The sequence below is a fragment of the Molothrus ater genome, chromosome 3, assembly GCF_012460135.2.
Source record: "Molothrus ater isolate BHLD 08-10-18 breed brown headed cowbird chromosome 3, BPBGC_Mater_1.1, whole genome shotgun sequence".
Taxonomy (NCBI): domain Eukaryota; kingdom Metazoa; phylum Chordata; class Aves; order Passeriformes; family Icteridae; genus Molothrus; species Molothrus ater.
In genome coordinates this window covers 50,132,993-50,149,031 of record NC_050480.2, presented here as the reverse complement: position 1 = coordinate 50,149,031, position 16,039 = coordinate 50,132,993, and the positions used below count along the sequence as shown (strand labels likewise).

Genomic DNA, 16,039 nt, shown 5'->3' with positions numbered 1-16,039 from the left:
CCAGATTAGTAGTTAAAAGTAACACTGAGCTCAATACAATAAGCAAAAAACTTTCAGAGCAGTGCCCTTTGATCACCACTTACTGGCTCAGCTGAAGCCATTGTTTTCCCTGCATACACTATTTTAATTACAGACACATTAAAGCAGACAGTGCATTTTATATCAATACAGTATCATAGGCATCCTGTTGTCTTTCAACTGATACAATTTGATTTTTTTTCCCCTCAAATGAAGCTAAGGATTGCTTCTAAGCACTTGTGCTCCAGGTTTTCAGCTTCTCTCTAGTGCCATTTGGCATATCCCTGGCATAGCTCAAGACTGAACCAAGGGGAGTCTAATCTGTGGAAGGCTTCCAGGATCAGATGCCACTATTTATATTTGTACTGCACTGCAGGCATACTGAAATGGCTTTGCTGTGACATCAAGAAAACAGCAGCCTTACTGTTTATCATTAACAAGTATCAACTCTACCGGAATTGAAGCTAACAGATTTAAGAGATGTTTTGGTTCAGTGAACAAAACTTCTCTCCCTGTCTCCCAGGGACAGTTTTGATTTTTTTTAAACTTATGCTTCAAAACCACCCTGATGAGCCAAAACAAACACTTAAATACCTGCCACAGCTAGGTCTGGCTCCTTCTCTACTGATAATTCCACAAGACACCACATATTGCATCATGACATGCTGTTCTGTATGCAACACAATAAAGCAGTGTGTCATTGTAGCTTGTTTTAGACACACTTGGAAGTTAGTCTTGCCACGATAATATTGTACTGACCTGTCAACATGCTGATAAGTGGAAGGCTGTGCTCCTCAGGGCTTCCCCAGTATCCAGCTTCCCCTAGCATGTTCCTTTCTAGTACCTGGTGGTACAGTTCTTCAACCCATGCCTGGGAAAATACCATCAACACTCCACTGGACTGGACCTGCTTCATGAATTCCTTCTGCAGAGAACCATAAAAGCCAAATGTAAGACAACAGTGTAAGCCCTACAGCATCAGCCCCCAGATCTACTTCTGAGTAAGGAATTGCAGAAAGAATTAAGTTATGAAAAGAATTAATGGAGGATTGCACTCTTAGAATTGTTAAGATTGGAAAATATCTTTAAGGTCATCAAGTCCAACTGTCAGCACAGCACCATCACCACATTCACCATTAAACCATGTCCTGAAGTGCCATACCCACGTGTTTTTGAATGGTTCCATGGGCAGTCTGCTCTTCTTCCTTACAACCCCTTCCATGAAAAGAAATTTCCTGGCATAACTTGGGATCATTTCCTCTACTCCTGTCACTTGCTACCTGGCAGAAGAGTTCTACCCTCACCTCACTACACCCTCCTTCACGGAGTTGTAGACAATGAGAAAGTCTCCCTGGAGCCTCCTTTCCTCCAGGCTAAACAAAGACAGCTCCCTCAGCCACTCCTCATAAGACTTGGTCTCTAGACCCTAGAACAGCTTTGTTGCTCTTCTCTGGACTCTCTCCAGGACCTCAATGTCCTTCTTGTACTGGGAGTCCAAGACTGAACACAGGATTTGAGGTGCAGCCTCACCAGTAGGACAATCCTTGCCTGGTCTTGCTGGCCACACTATTCCTGATACAGGCCCAGGATGCCATTGGCCTTCTTGGCCACCTGAGCCCACACTGGCTCATGTTCAGTTGGCTCATAAACACTCCCAGGTCTTTTTCCCCCAGGCAGCTTTCCAGCCACTCTGCCCCAGCCTGTAGTGCCACACTGGGTTCTTGTGACCCACGGGCACGATCTGACACTTTACCTCATTGAACCTCATACAAGTGGCCAGGCCCCATCAGCCCAGCCTGTCCGGATCCTTCTGCGTCTGTCTCTGCAGTGGAGAATGACATGAACATGAGCAGCTCTCCCTTCTCCTACTGCAGTTAATGTAAGATACAAATCAGAATGACAATTCTTTCACAGTGACAATGAGACATGCTGATCTCTCGCTACTTCCATGAGGTAGGAGTGGGATCTCAAATCCAATTAGAAGTTGTGGCACCTAACATAGCCTGTCCAACAACTGGGCTTTTCTGCATTGAACAGTCATCATAGATTAACTGGTCTCCAATTATTTGTCAGAATGATCTCTAAGAATACTTTGGTCATGCTCAGGCCTGTTGTGCACACTGAATCCTCTAGAGAATGTCATGAGTCACAGATCTGCACTTGATCTGCTGCAGACCACACCAGAACTAAGGATGATGTTAAACTCCATTTGTTTTTGAGATGATATAGATTATAAATTCCCTTACACTGGAAGTTCAGTAATAATTATATATTTTGACACCTTTTCTTATTTTTTCCATATATCACAATTTTCTTTTGTTTTTCAGAAAACTCTGAAAAAATGTCTCTTGGGCAACTAAGTTAAAAAACATGGATGCATGTTTTCAAAACTATTTTTAAAAAGCCCAAGAAGTGGAGGAATTCCAGGTGTAACAAAAATCATAATTTCACACTACTAAGACCTACTTATTTTTCACTTTAACTTCTCATGTCTTCATCTACAGAAATTCAAATCAAGTATTAGCAAAAAAAAAAAAACAGTTGCAAGATGAAGATATGTTCATGCACATTGTCAAGAGACAGTACTTGCCATACCACATGATGCTAATCTATTCTGAAAATAGCTTAACCATCAAAATGACTGCGACCTTAATGACAATCAGTAAGCAGCATTCCTTCCCACCAAATCACAGAGTAATTCAGATGCACAACACTTATCATGCAAGATTCATAAGCAGCTTGGAGAATGCTTCATTTGCAATTACTATTTCTCCACTTAGCAAGCAGCCTAAAGGCTTTATGTGTGGGCTGGTTTATGTGGAAGGAAGCAAAATAAATTTTCATTTTTTAAAAACAATGATCCCATATTCCCCAACTCACCAGCAACACGGGGGCTTGGGCAGGCTTCTTCCTGTAGTAATCTGAGTTTGCCAATTTTAGGTTGAGCAGCAAAGTGTAATGTGATACCACGTAGAGACTGTCTGCATTCATCAGAGTCTGGAAGTTGAAATTTAGGTTTCCCTCAAATCCTGGTGAGTGCATCATACCTAACAAAAACACCATGTGAGCTCTCATATCTTACACAGATTTTTCCTGGAAAAAAATATCAAAAACTATCCCTAACATTTTGGCAGCAACAGATTGCTAGAATAGTTAATGAATCATCAGTAGAAATTGCTCTACTAAACATACTAGAGTAGGGAATAGAAAAATAAGTAGTTCATCTAGAATGCAAGACAAACTGAACACTCCAGTCACAGTCCAGCAAAACAATGTTTTTGAAATTTGTGCTAAATTTGAAATAAGCAAGGAGCACCAGCATTTATTGGGATGACTGTCATGTATAAAGCAAAGGGCAGGATACGTCTGCAATGCTAACTGGAAAAGTGAAGTGGAAAGGAGCAGACCCAAAGCCTGTGTACTTAAATGAAAATACACTGCACCAAATGGTGCTAATGAGATTAACAGCCCTTTTAACCCCCCAGTAAACCTGTTCTGGCAAAGTCATTTGCTGGATGGGGACTGGAGTGCTCCACACCTTACAAGATCAGTCCGTAATCATCATTCTCTCCATGGCCTAGAGGTATGTGGACAAATATCTAGGGCCAAGCTGGCTGGAACTAGTTACAACTCCAAGCCCTATTTATTTCATACAAGGCCTACTTTCTAAATGGCTGAGCACTTGCACTTCTGTCAGACCCAGAAACCACCAGAAAGGACTCACTAGTCCTGAAAACAATATTTTTATGAAGCCTACAACCATGCTCAATGGCACAATCCCTTCTTCCCATGGATGTCAAATAGCTGACCTACTGGTAGAAAAATATCAATCAAGTATGAGCAACACCTAATTGAATCCCCATGATCCGTAGTCTGAACCATGAAAAAACTAGAAATACCAGATCCACCCACATAACTCACAATATTTCACGGTTTTCACATCAACTGTGAAATCCATTCATATAATGTCAATTAGGGAAGATTAAGAAGTCAGCTTTACCCTAAAGGAATGCTCGAAATGGAACAAAAACCAGCTTCCAAGGTTAGTTACATGATGAAGCAAAGCTGTGTCATTTGTTAACGGCTGCAGTGGTTTACTGTGAATATATTCCTCCCACCATAAAGCTCATACCTCTTCTTAGACAAAATACAACAAACCATTAACAGTAAAAAAAAAATCCACACACAGAAAAGAAGCAAATGTTTTTCTTGCCTCGTGAGGGTTTGAAAGCTCTGTGCTGCTGCCTTCTCGGACTTTCCACTGTCGTCACTTTGGGGGCGTGGATAAGGTGAGTAACTGTTTGAGGGTGGATTTAGAAAGAGAGTAACTGTTCCAGGGTGGGTCTAAAAAATGAGTATCTGTTCAAGGGAACAACCTTTGTGGAAGAAGGGTGATAGGGCTGGCCACAAACCACATCCACACAGGCTGGCATTGCTTGGGGTAGATTTCTCATGGTGAATGTCAACAGAATGTCAGCTTTACGTAGTACCAAAACTGCAACCATGTGCTTGAAAGTACCCTGTGAGTAGTTCTAGTGATTTCTTCATCACTGAAAACAAAGATGCATCTTAACACTCTGTCGGATGGAGGATCATGATACTGATGTAGATATCTCATCTCCCACTGGCTTTTTGTCTTATCTCTCTTAAATATGTACCTCGGGGACTAGAATCTGCTAGAGTAATAAAAACCTCAAGGCAGAGGCATATGTAAAAGTAAAAAAAAACCCAAAAAACCAAAAAAAACCCCAACAACAAAAAATCCCAACCAAACAAAAAAACCCACTTTATTTTGCATCAAAATGTTTAAAAAAATGTGCAACCTCCTATACAAGATAACAATTAAAAAGGAAGGTGTAGAAGTGCACAGAAAAGTCAATACTCTGTTGAAGGCATGTATTTGAGCACTAAAAAGTGTTGGGGAAAAATATGTTCCTTAACTTCCTCTAAAAAATGGGAAAACAACTGCATTTGTGAGATGCTGAGATCACAGAAACAGAAGATAAGATTATACCTACCAGCATAAAAATCTTCTCTCTAAAAAGTATGGAATCAAAACTCTAAATGGGCTAACTTACTCCTAACTTTAGAGTTAACCAACTTAATTGCAAATTTTAATTTCACTACAACTCTGTTTAGCTGACTACACCTTTTTCATTCTTATCTCAGCAGTGCCTTAAATTCCTACCTCCATTCATTGCCTTTCAATCCTATGAAAACATCCTAATTTTGAAATGCTATCTATATAAGGACCTGGCTTGAAAGAAAGAATACTGAATTGTATTATTCTTCCAAAGTATAGGAAAAATCAAGAAATGAAACAAAGCAGTTAAATAAGGTCTCCCAGAAACACAAAAATACTGCTTCTGTGCTGACTGGTCTCAGAACTGCATCTTTTCTCAGCTCAAATCTTAACCAACTCTCAAATTTCTCCATGCATTCTTCAAGAATTATACATGAATAAATGTTGTATATACAATGAATGGGATCAATCCCTCTAGCTTCATCATCTAATCAGTGCCTTGACCAGCTGGTGCTAACGAAGGACTCCTAAAGTAAGGACCTACACATTGTTTAGAGAGGCAGATCAAACTGGTGTCTCAGAAGCTCTCCAGGGGACTTCTCACCCCCTGACATTTGTTTCAAATTTCCTAAGTCTCTCTCTCTAAAGGTTTTCAAACTCATGGCTCTCTCATCTACACAGGAGCACAAGTTCTCACCTCAGGAGGACTGGTGGACATTTGCTTAAGATCTGAGGTACAACTTAAGGGACTGTTTCAGCTGGAATGAGTCTCATTCCAGGTGTCCAACTGAAACAGGAATTACCCAGATCTTATGAAAGCATAAAAGTACAACCCTGCAACAGCCACGACTTCATGAAAACTCCATGATAGCTCTTCCAGGCTGTCTTAATACAGTGACTGGCTACTCCATTCTTCCACGATTCCTTACTGAATGGTGTCTTTTACAAGTACTTCACAAAATCCATCTGGAAATGTGGTGTACATTTTTAAAGCACAGATTTAGCCACACGGGTGGCTTTCTTAGAAAAGTGAATGGTCTCTCTCAACAATCTAAGTCCAAGACTAGGTATCTTTTTTAAGATATACAAACCACAAACAATGGACTTAATGCAAAAATTCAGTTATATTCTTCCATTTTTTTCACTGCATTACTCATACTGAATGCCAAGAAAAGCTATGTTTAGCCTTAAAATCTAGAATTCTCCTAGGTCCACATCTTCTAAAGCTTTAAAAGCACTCTATGAAGACTTTACAGACAAAAGGGAAAAGAAGTGGCATACTCATTCATGCACAAGGAAACAGGTGCACAAAGATTTGAACTAGAGGTCTAGCACTGGTCTTTCATCATAACCTCAAGATTACCCTTTTCCAGGAAAAAAGAAATACTTGTGACAAAAAGGGTGCTCTTGAGCCCCTCAATTAGGAAAGTAGTGCACATTAGTGCCTCTTTCCTTTCTGTGATATAAAATAGCCAATGTTTCTTAATGATCTTCCTGAGTTAAGGTTTATTTGGGTAGCATTTAAACAGGATATTAAGAATATCATCTTATTCACCCAGCTTCATATCTAAATTATGCTGTATGATGATGGGAAGAGTCCCCCCTTCTGACTCTGCATGAGTTTAATGTGTGTGAGAGAGCATAAATGAATGAAGCAATGATTAGGAGATGAGCAATAGGAAAGGTAAATGCAGTAAAGTAAGTTAAATAAACAGACATATGTTTTAGCAAACATTTTCATTTTGGCCACTGTCAGGAAAGCGAAACACTTCTAAAAATATATATTTACACACATTTTAAATATGCTATCAACAGGACAAACTAGCCTTTGCATGACTTTTTTCGTTTGTTTGACAGGTCGAGATCCCAAATGTTCTAATCATTAAAGAACTGAAGATAGGCAGATCTTAATTTTTGTCTTGGTCTGGGCTTTGAGCTTTGCACTTCCTGTCATATTAAACAGCAGCATTATGAAAAACAAAAGAGTGAAGACAAACTCCCCTCTTTCCCTATCCTTTCTAGAGCTTACTGCTGCAGAATTGTTACCACCCTCTTTGTGAGGCTGGCATTACTAATAATAACAGCGCAGTGATGTACTAAGCTACTTATATCTCATTGCAAACAGGCGATGGGACTTCCCACCTTCTCATTCTAAGGTGCAACCCCGACCTCTCTTTAGTGACACCGTGTGCAAAGCTTCTCAACAGAGCTTCACAAACCTGCAAAGAGGTATCTTGCTACAACAAACTCCATTTCTTTATTGATTCAGGACATAATCCAGAGCCTGTTAAGTGTCAATGGATGTACCTCCCTTTGGATCACTGCCTGCATACTCAATTTGCTTTGCCTTAAATGAAGTATGTTCCTGTGGAGGAATGTATGGTGTAAAGGCCAAACCTCCTCATTCTGGGTATGTTCTCTGAAGATGAAATCCTACAAGGGAATCTGTGTACAGTGCAGTCAGAGTGTGTATGTTGGTTAGACAGTAAATATTTGCTTGCAAACCTGAGCAGAATGTTGAAGAGAAGCTCTGCAGTGCTCCATCCACTTCTTCTATGCTGGGAAGAGCTATAAGCCTAGGAAGAAGTGCTTCAAGTGACTGGATGAAGAGCCGTGCACTGTGCTGGTCTGCTTCTTGGCTCTTCAGCAACTTCAGAGAGAGAGCAGCAGTGTGTAAGGACCTGTGACCCGGGCAATCCCGCGGGGTCTGCTCCTCATCAGCCAGGGAACAATTGTCAGAGCCTATGTCTGAGACATCAGACCTGCCCGAATCCTTTTCTGCTGCCATGGAATACTGATCACACGAATCAAACTCAGTCCTAGAAAGGTCCTGGTCATCTACACTGAAGTTACTTTCACTGTATCTGGATCCATAGGACCGGGTCTTGCAATCAACTGATAAAAAGTTAGTTATATCTGGATAGACTATGGTGTGGCTCCTTTGAACAACATCTGGCTGGTCAATGGTTTCTGACTCTGGTTCTCTGTAATGAATTTCTTTGCTTTCATGTCCAGCTGGAGATGGCAGGGAGTTTTTTTGATTTTCTGGATTATCTTCTGGAGTTGTTTGTCCCATATCCCCTTCCAAAGTAGTCTGACCAGTGTCTGTGGTAACGCTAATGCTGATATCAGGACTCTTCTCATTTCCTGATTCCCAGGCAGGGTTTTCTGAGGACAGGATGCGTCTCTGCCACCTGAAGTCAGCATCATTGATCTCCATGGAGTCCCTGCTTGTCTCGGTCCCATCCTTCAATTCTTCCAAGCGCTGGAGCAGCAGCTGGATCTGCTCTTCACTAAGACCCCTCCCTTGGCTCAGCTCATCTAACGCTCCAAGCAGGGCAAAGACGCAGGACACTGAAGCATAGCACGCTTCAATACCGCCTTTGATGCACGCTTCCGTCATCCCATCCATGATACTACAATCAACACAGAGTTTATTTAAGTGATGTATGCAGCAACATGTATGGTGAGCATGTCACTGTCATTCAACACCATCTGTCCATAATCAGGAAAAAAAGAAGTGAACTTATCCTTTAAGACTATTCCTGAGAAAGACAATTAGTGTAAGAACAAACTATTAAGTCTCTCATGCAAACATGGTCATTCTGTAAAGGGAGTGCCAACAAGGGAAAGTTACCATGTACTCATACCACCATGCACAGCATATTCTCTCTTACAGACAAGCACATAACTAAAAAAATCTCAACACCCAGCTGAACTAAATTTAAAGGCCATATGTATCCTGAAAATGATCTTATCTGCAAGATATGATCTTTATAAGAACTGAGAACCCTTCTTGCTCAATGTGACAATGTTTAAATTTTCTATGACCTCCTCTGACTTCATCTTGAAAATATACCTCTAAAGAAACATACATTTATTTTACTGCAAGTTTAAGGACACATACTCAAAAATTTCCAGCTGTAAACCAACATATTTGGGAATTTTGGCAAGCTCAACAAGATAGCTATCTATGTCTTTACAAACAGGCCCAGACTGATGACAAACCAAGCAAGAGCTTTTACACCTTTTCCATTCTCAGAGCTTACTTAACCAGGCAGATACCCCAGCTCATACTAGGTATGCTCCTGAACTGCTTAAGTGCTCTGTGTGCACAGGTTTAAGACAGAAGAGGCTAAAGGAGGAAACAAAGCGTACAGCTTGAGAAGATCCAGATGGGACTTTCTTTTAGAAATAGACCTCTTCTTGGATTCTGACTCAGAAGAGCAGGGCCCTGCCAAATCACAAAGCTGTCGAGGACTGCCAAGTATCTGAAAGGAAAAGAAACGAAAGTAAGAAGAAGATTATCTAAGCATTATTTAAATAAAATAAATAGGTCATAATTCTATCAAGTCCAAGGTAGCACTACTGTAATTTCTCACAGCAAATGAAAATGGCACAGTGATGGTCTACTTATTAAAGCTACCTTTCCTCTTTTTAGACACAAAAAAGCAAGTAAAGGAGAATATTCAGCAAGAATCACATTTAGAATGTTCTCCAGTGCTTTACATTTTTAGCTGATTTTTTCACCTGATACTGCACAGAAGACAATTTTTATGCCAACTTAAGTATTTTTTATTATAGTTTATACCAAAGGAAACCTCTCTCCTCAGCCACCTTGTTACACAATTATGGAGTCATGCAAAGATAGGCAAAGTGATTCCTTCAGACTCAACCTGCTAGGTGGCACCTTGTTAATGCCCACCAGGAAATACAAACAAGCATGTAATAATAGGCCCAAAGAAGCAACAGGTATGTCCTGCACAAAACAACATTAGACTAAGCTTTTCCTAAAACTTCAGTTATCATCTTGCTATTGTTTAAAATTAGAGAAAGACAGTGACAGGATGACTTCCAGTTTAGACAGGAACCAAGTGGGTGGCTGTGTGGTGTTAAGAGAGATTTTTCAGAAATAGAACTGCCTAGGTATGCACAAGCTAGATGAAAAATTCTCTAGGAGATAGCACTGTTCCTACAAATTACATAAATTTCCTTGTTTTCCACAACATGAGAAGAAAGGTACCCATGTAGAATAGAAAAGTCCATAATTTCAGCTAGTGCTGAAACAAGTCTTCCAGTGTTCCACTTCTAGTGCTTTCAGAGATGCTGGGCAAGAGGCCAGAATGGATTGGTCTTGAAATGGCTTCTTAAGCCACTGGCAGCTTTCTTGTATCAATTCAAAAGAGCTCCAAGAAACTGGATTTCAAAAACTGGGCATGTAATCAAAGCATATATTCACCTTCATGCCTGGAAAACAGACTGTGAGGATGTGTCTGGGGAAAGATGCCAAAGAAGTTGCAAACTGGATCGTTATGCTCTATCTCACCCAAAAGAGCAATTGTGACTCAGTGATAGAAACTGCTCCATGCAGCACCACAGCACGAGCACTGACAGAGTGCCACAGTAGCTTGTATTATGGAGACAAATACAGCTATTACAACTGCACCAAACTATCTGTCAGAGTGGTGCTGAAGCACAGAAAGGACAAGTTCAACATCCCTAGGCGGGAAGGTTTGAAATACATTGGTGTGCATATATCAACAAAACTTCCTGTTAAATAAACACTTTGTTTTACATGCCTGGATTTGCACATGTGATTGTCCTACCTCTTTCATAATTTTGATGGCTTCTACTCGATGTTGAGGTGGTGGGTAAAGCAACATCCGATGATACAGAGACTGTAGCACAGGCTTCATGGATTCCACTGACCCCACCAGTCGAACCAGTTCTGCTGCAATATAATATATGGTCCGTGCAACAGGCCCACTAAGGGCAGGGGCTGTGGAAGAACAACCTGAACCCCGGCCATGATCAGAGATCCCTGAGGAAGGTGAATCAGCCTCAAGGCAGATGCTGCTGTGGGCAGAGGTGATAGTTTTATCATGGATTGGATTTCCCAGGATTACTATTAGGGCTGGACACAGTTGCTTCCTGAGAAAGAGAAAAGCAGCAGATGGTAACTGGAAAAAAATACTCTTACTAGAACAGATTGAAAATAGCCCATGGTTAAATGAGATAGACACTCTTGTTTTAATGATCAGTCAAACAGCAGTGGTTAGATAGAAAAACAAATTATGCCAGGCTTTTTTCATCTCTCAATCATCAGCATGCTAGTCCATATGGAAGGATCTCTGTGTGCTGTAGAAACATAGTAGTGATTTTGCAAGTTCATGTTGCTGCACAGTGCTGTCCCTTTCCAGGATAGTATGCCTGGCTCTTTCACCAGCTGCAGCCCATCCCAAAATAGAAATTCTGGACTTCAACTGCTTAGTGTCTCTTTTTCAATTCACCTTGGGAGCTTTAAAAAAACCTGACTAAACAAGAACTAATCAATGTTAACTAGAAGGCTGAATGTTCCATCGCTGAACTGCACATGCATTATTTTAGTAAGCACCCTTAGTTGTGAGCATCTGTTTGGCTGTCTTTTGGGAACACAATGAAAGCCCTGTACAATAACTCACAGTGTGCACTATACTACACATATGCCACTATACAGTAAATACCCATCCTTCCTTCAACTGTCTCACACTCATGTTAAGTGATTCAACACCAGCAGATCACTCCTCTGTGGAACCAAAGCCAGCTCAGCACTTTGCTCCATTAACTGCTATTTCAGCTTTGCACTCACACACTTGACATTTTACTTCAGTCTGCAAGACCTTAATTTAAGAAGTCAAGTGCTGCATGAGAATGAGTCCCAAATCTGGTTTTCACCCATGTCTTAGAGGTTCAAGCAAGTACCTAGAGCAAACACCCAATTTCAAGTAACAATTCATAAAACACATCCTCATAGGTAACTACATTTTATTTTCTCAAGGTTTTATGCAGTCTAGAATTTTCATTGCTCCTCTTAAGAAGATATCTGAAACAGCTCAGCTTCCCAAGTCATGGAAAGAAAACCAGATTTTAATAGGACATCAGATAATTACTTTGAATCTGCTTATTCCATTTATTTCTCCAATCAAGTACATTTCAAAACATAACAATTTACTGCTTAATAAATATGCCTGTCTCAAATTAGGCATAATCACAGGTTGCAACAACAATATATTCCCCACACATCTTAGTCCTGTCAAAGTGTTTCTGTATCAAACTATGGAGAACACTGTCAGCACACAGAGCTAAATTTTCTCTGTCTCCTCCCTTCTTTATCTTCTTTGGGAACTGATTACAAAGTGCCTGTCAGAGTGAAAGCTGTGTGCATGCAGGCAACAGCTCCTTAAAGAATAAGGACAGCTACCAGTTTGCATCAAAACCTCACCAGACAAGTAATGTATTAGTGCATACAAAATGTTCAAAATTATGTTTGCAGTTTAAACTGTTTCGTATCTACCTAGTGTTTTAAGGTTTTCCCCCCCCACTTAAGCAGGTAGCTGAAATATGCATGTTCATTCCTTGGCAGCAGTGCAGGTTAAGAAGTCACACCCCTGATGGCTTGCCCTCATGGTACATAGCTACAGATACAAACACCTGTAGATTTGCAGCATAAACTGGATCACCAAAAGGATGTAAATTGAAAATAAAACAGGAAGTGTTTTCTTTTAACTGAGATAATTTCAGTGACCTTGCTCACAGGATGGCCCCACAGTCTGTCACATGAGCAGAAGAAAAGGGCTGGGTGAAATTCAAAGGCAGAAACTTCTGAAGTGAATCTACCATGAGAGAGAGAGTTCTGCTCTCATGTTAGACCTCCAAGAGGCCTCAGCACTGGGTCCTTGTGCCACACTGCCAAGTGTTACCAGTCTGAACACCTCCCAGTTTGGCAGCCACTGATGTTCCTGGGACAGCAGGGGAGTTATGGACGCCTCTGCATGTTCCATCTTTAGAATTGGGCCCAAGTCAATCACTTCAGTTTCAAAAATTACAGGGTAAAAACACAAAAACCACATTTGTCATTAACAGTCACATATATCATTCCTTAATACAATCACCTGACAAGGTCAAAAGATGGGCACAGACTGCAAGGAACTGCATATTAGTTACATTCTTGCTTTATTAATATGACTCAATTATCCACAGGCCATAAAAACCCCACTATTTCAATCACAAGGAAAGCAGGATTATTTCAGGTGCTTTGATGTGATGGTATCAATTTAGCTGTAGATACAAACACCAAAGATATCAAGCCTTCCTGGTGAAGTGTATTAAAAAGGAGAAATTCTTGATGAAATAGAAAGCAACATTAAGACTATTCGGCCTCAAACTTTATACAACAATGCAGGTCATAATAAGCATTTCTGGTCACCAGCACACGTTTGACATTAATTTTGCTTATATTCCTGTATTATTGTATCAGAACATTAAGAATCTCAACAGTACCCTCCTACAACAAGCAGAGCATCTCTGTGTTCAATGCCACACACAAATCCAAACTATTGCAGAAATAGTTCTGGCTAAATCCATTAGACCTCATTACAGTGATAATTCACTACCAGGATTTAATGTGGTAGCTGAGCAGGCAGTCCTAACCAATTTTATATGAGGCACAGAAAGAACTGATAGTAGGTTAACAGCAAGCTCTGCTCACACCTGGAGACTTTTTACAGGTTTTTTTGCAAGGCTGGGGGGAACAGGTCCTTTCACATTTACAAACTGAGTCTTTGCTTTAGTCTTCAGATGTACTCACCATATTAGATCAGTGAATCCTTTGTGCTGGTGCATGCTGGGGGAGGAGCTGTTCAGCATGGAGAGGATACACTCCAAGTAAAGAAGCTGAAGTTGACGATTGTCACTGGCAAAGAAAAGATGCCATTCACATCATATTAAAACAGACTACTGAATTTTCTAAAATAACCACATTAGTTCACTTGAAAATTATGCCATAATCTACAGCAGTGATTTATTTTGCTTCTTTCTGTCAATTTACAATGGTGTGATCACCTGCATCATCCCACTTATTTTGCACTGATTGCATGCAGTGATCTACTGCATTAAAAAAAAAGGTGAAAAAATAGGAAGAATAAAACCCAAATAACTACTCAAATTCAATCTAAAATCTTGAGAAGGAACCTTAAAGAGAGGAAAAGGAGAAAATAGAACATTTTGGACTATTGGATAGTTTCTTCAGGCAATCTGAAGCATGTTTAGGCTATTCTCTTCTGGTTATTTTTTTTCTTGATGACAGCCACAACGATCAAAAGTTAATATCTCCAAGCAGAAAGTCACACAGTAACATGGCTACCTTTCAGGGCCTTACCAGTAACTCTGTCAGAACCATAAACTCAAAGAAAGCTTCATGAGAAGGAATATTAAAGAACCTGTGGACATCTGGAACTGATACACTTGTAACATGCACCGTGCCTGCCCCTACTCTTAACATCAACTGTGGGATCCAGAAGACAAGCAAGGCTGAGGTCCGCCTTACGGAAGGAGCACTCCATGGCAAGTGTACCCACAATATGGTTTTTGCTCCTAAGAAAACCAGGATTTAATAACTCTCTTTTGGTCAGAGATGAGAGCTGGAGGAATGCACTTTCTAATATATGACTGTAGGTCAAGGAAGCTGTAACGAATGGATTTATCAGAATCGAAATTAAGGAGTGAGAAATATCTGTTTTTCTGTCACTGCCTGAGTTCCTTTTGTTCACATACATGAATTTGTATCCAAGTACAACAATACCTGTTTCACATGCCATAGAGAAAACCCTGAATCCTGAGGCTAAAAGCTGGATTTTTAACTCTGTGGTATGGAGGGTTGAAAACTGCTGGCTTCTTATATATTTTAAAGGTGATAGATTTTTCCTCACAACAGTCCACACCTATCTGGAAAGATACATGCATTCCAGGTACAGATGCCTTCTTTCCCAACAGCTTTTCTTACAATGTGTCTTAATGCAGATGATCATCCCCTTAAGAGTTGACACTTGCATGGGAATGCACGGGGCATCCCTGCACTCTTGATTTTATTTTCCCAGATGCTGACACTGATGAAATAATGCTAAGTAATGCATTCCTCTGTAATCCTGCTGTTATTAGAGAGACTCATGGGAAGAAAGTCTGTAAAAGAACTGCACATAGATGTCTGTGCTATCTTTGCCTCTGGTAGTTTCTGAAAATTGCACAGCATATAAAACACTTCCTGTCCATAACAACCACATTTTAGAAGTTAAGATTATAAATTTTCAAGTAGGTAGAGTGTATGATATTCCTAAATTGGAGGAATTCTTTGACAGCACAAATTACTGCAATTGGATAAAGCCTGTCTAAGAAGGACTGATTTATTAATTCTGAATATAGTATCTGTTAGGTCTCTCCATGGCTCTTGTAATTGTTATTCTCTCTATGATGGTTCTTCCAGCCAGAAAAGAAAACTTCTTAGATTATTAGTATTTTGTATTAGTATTTTGCTGCTGTATGGAAGTTACCTACAGATTAGATTTACTGGAAGCTCTGTAAAGCTGAACAAAGAAGGCTGCACAAAGAAGGCAAATTAGCTCCTCATTTCAAGCAAGGATTAAATTATGCATCATGAACAATACTTTCTCTAGCAAACACCTCATTTAAGCACAGCTTTGCTCCACAATTCCAGAACTTCAACAGCACAATCACATGCATCAGTGAAACTCTCAACCTCCAGGTAATAAATTAAAATTATAAACTTAAATAACTCACTTTATGACAGCCTGGAGCTTCTCACAGAGTACAGTGAGGACAGATACAACATCATCACAAAGAGACTCAGTTGAAGTACCTCCAAAAAGGACAAATATCAGAGGCATTACATATGAACAGCTGGATAACAACATCAATTAACTGCATGGGTTTTCAGAGCTGGTCAGAGCTTCTAAACAAGAAGCAGGGCTACCAAAATTCATAGATAAGATGCAGTAAGAAAAGTGCTAGATAGGAAAGTGATTGCCACAACATGCAAAAGCAGCAGTATGAAACCCGGAGAGAGCACTAATTGCTTACATGCATTTACAGAAGGTTAGCTGAAATCAAATTCAGATAATAAAATAAGTATATAATTAAATAATAAAAAAGACTGGTCCCAGTTTT

The 16,039-nt window shown here is 40.1% G+C and overlaps 1 protein-coding gene across 2 annotated transcripts in view; it reads right to left on the bottom strand.

Annotated features, from left to right (window-relative positions):
* The window catches only part of ARFGEF3 (ARFGEF family member 3), a 96,688-nt gene that overhangs the window by 42,563 nt on the left and 38,086 nt on the right, over positions 1-16,039 (bottom strand). The window contains exons 8-15 of one of the 2 annotated variants that reach the window (XM_036379416.2): positions 15,653-15,731; positions 13,668-13,772; positions 10,648-10,972; positions 9,200-9,312; positions 7,547-8,457; positions 4,232-4,315; positions 2,899-3,065; positions 778-943 (exon numbers count right to left, since the gene is read on the bottom strand). In XM_036379416.2, coding sequence (XP_036235309.1) covers positions 778-943; positions 2,899-3,065; positions 4,232-4,315; positions 7,547-8,457; positions 9,200-9,312; positions 10,648-10,972; positions 13,668-13,772; positions 15,653-15,731 — 1,950 coding nt within the window. The remainder of the gene's footprint in view (positions 1-777; positions 944-2,898; positions 3,066-4,231; positions 4,316-7,546; positions 8,458-9,199; positions 9,313-10,647; positions 10,973-13,667; positions 13,773-15,652; positions 15,732-16,039) is intronic. The other variant, XM_036379419.2, reaches the window with a different exon arrangement.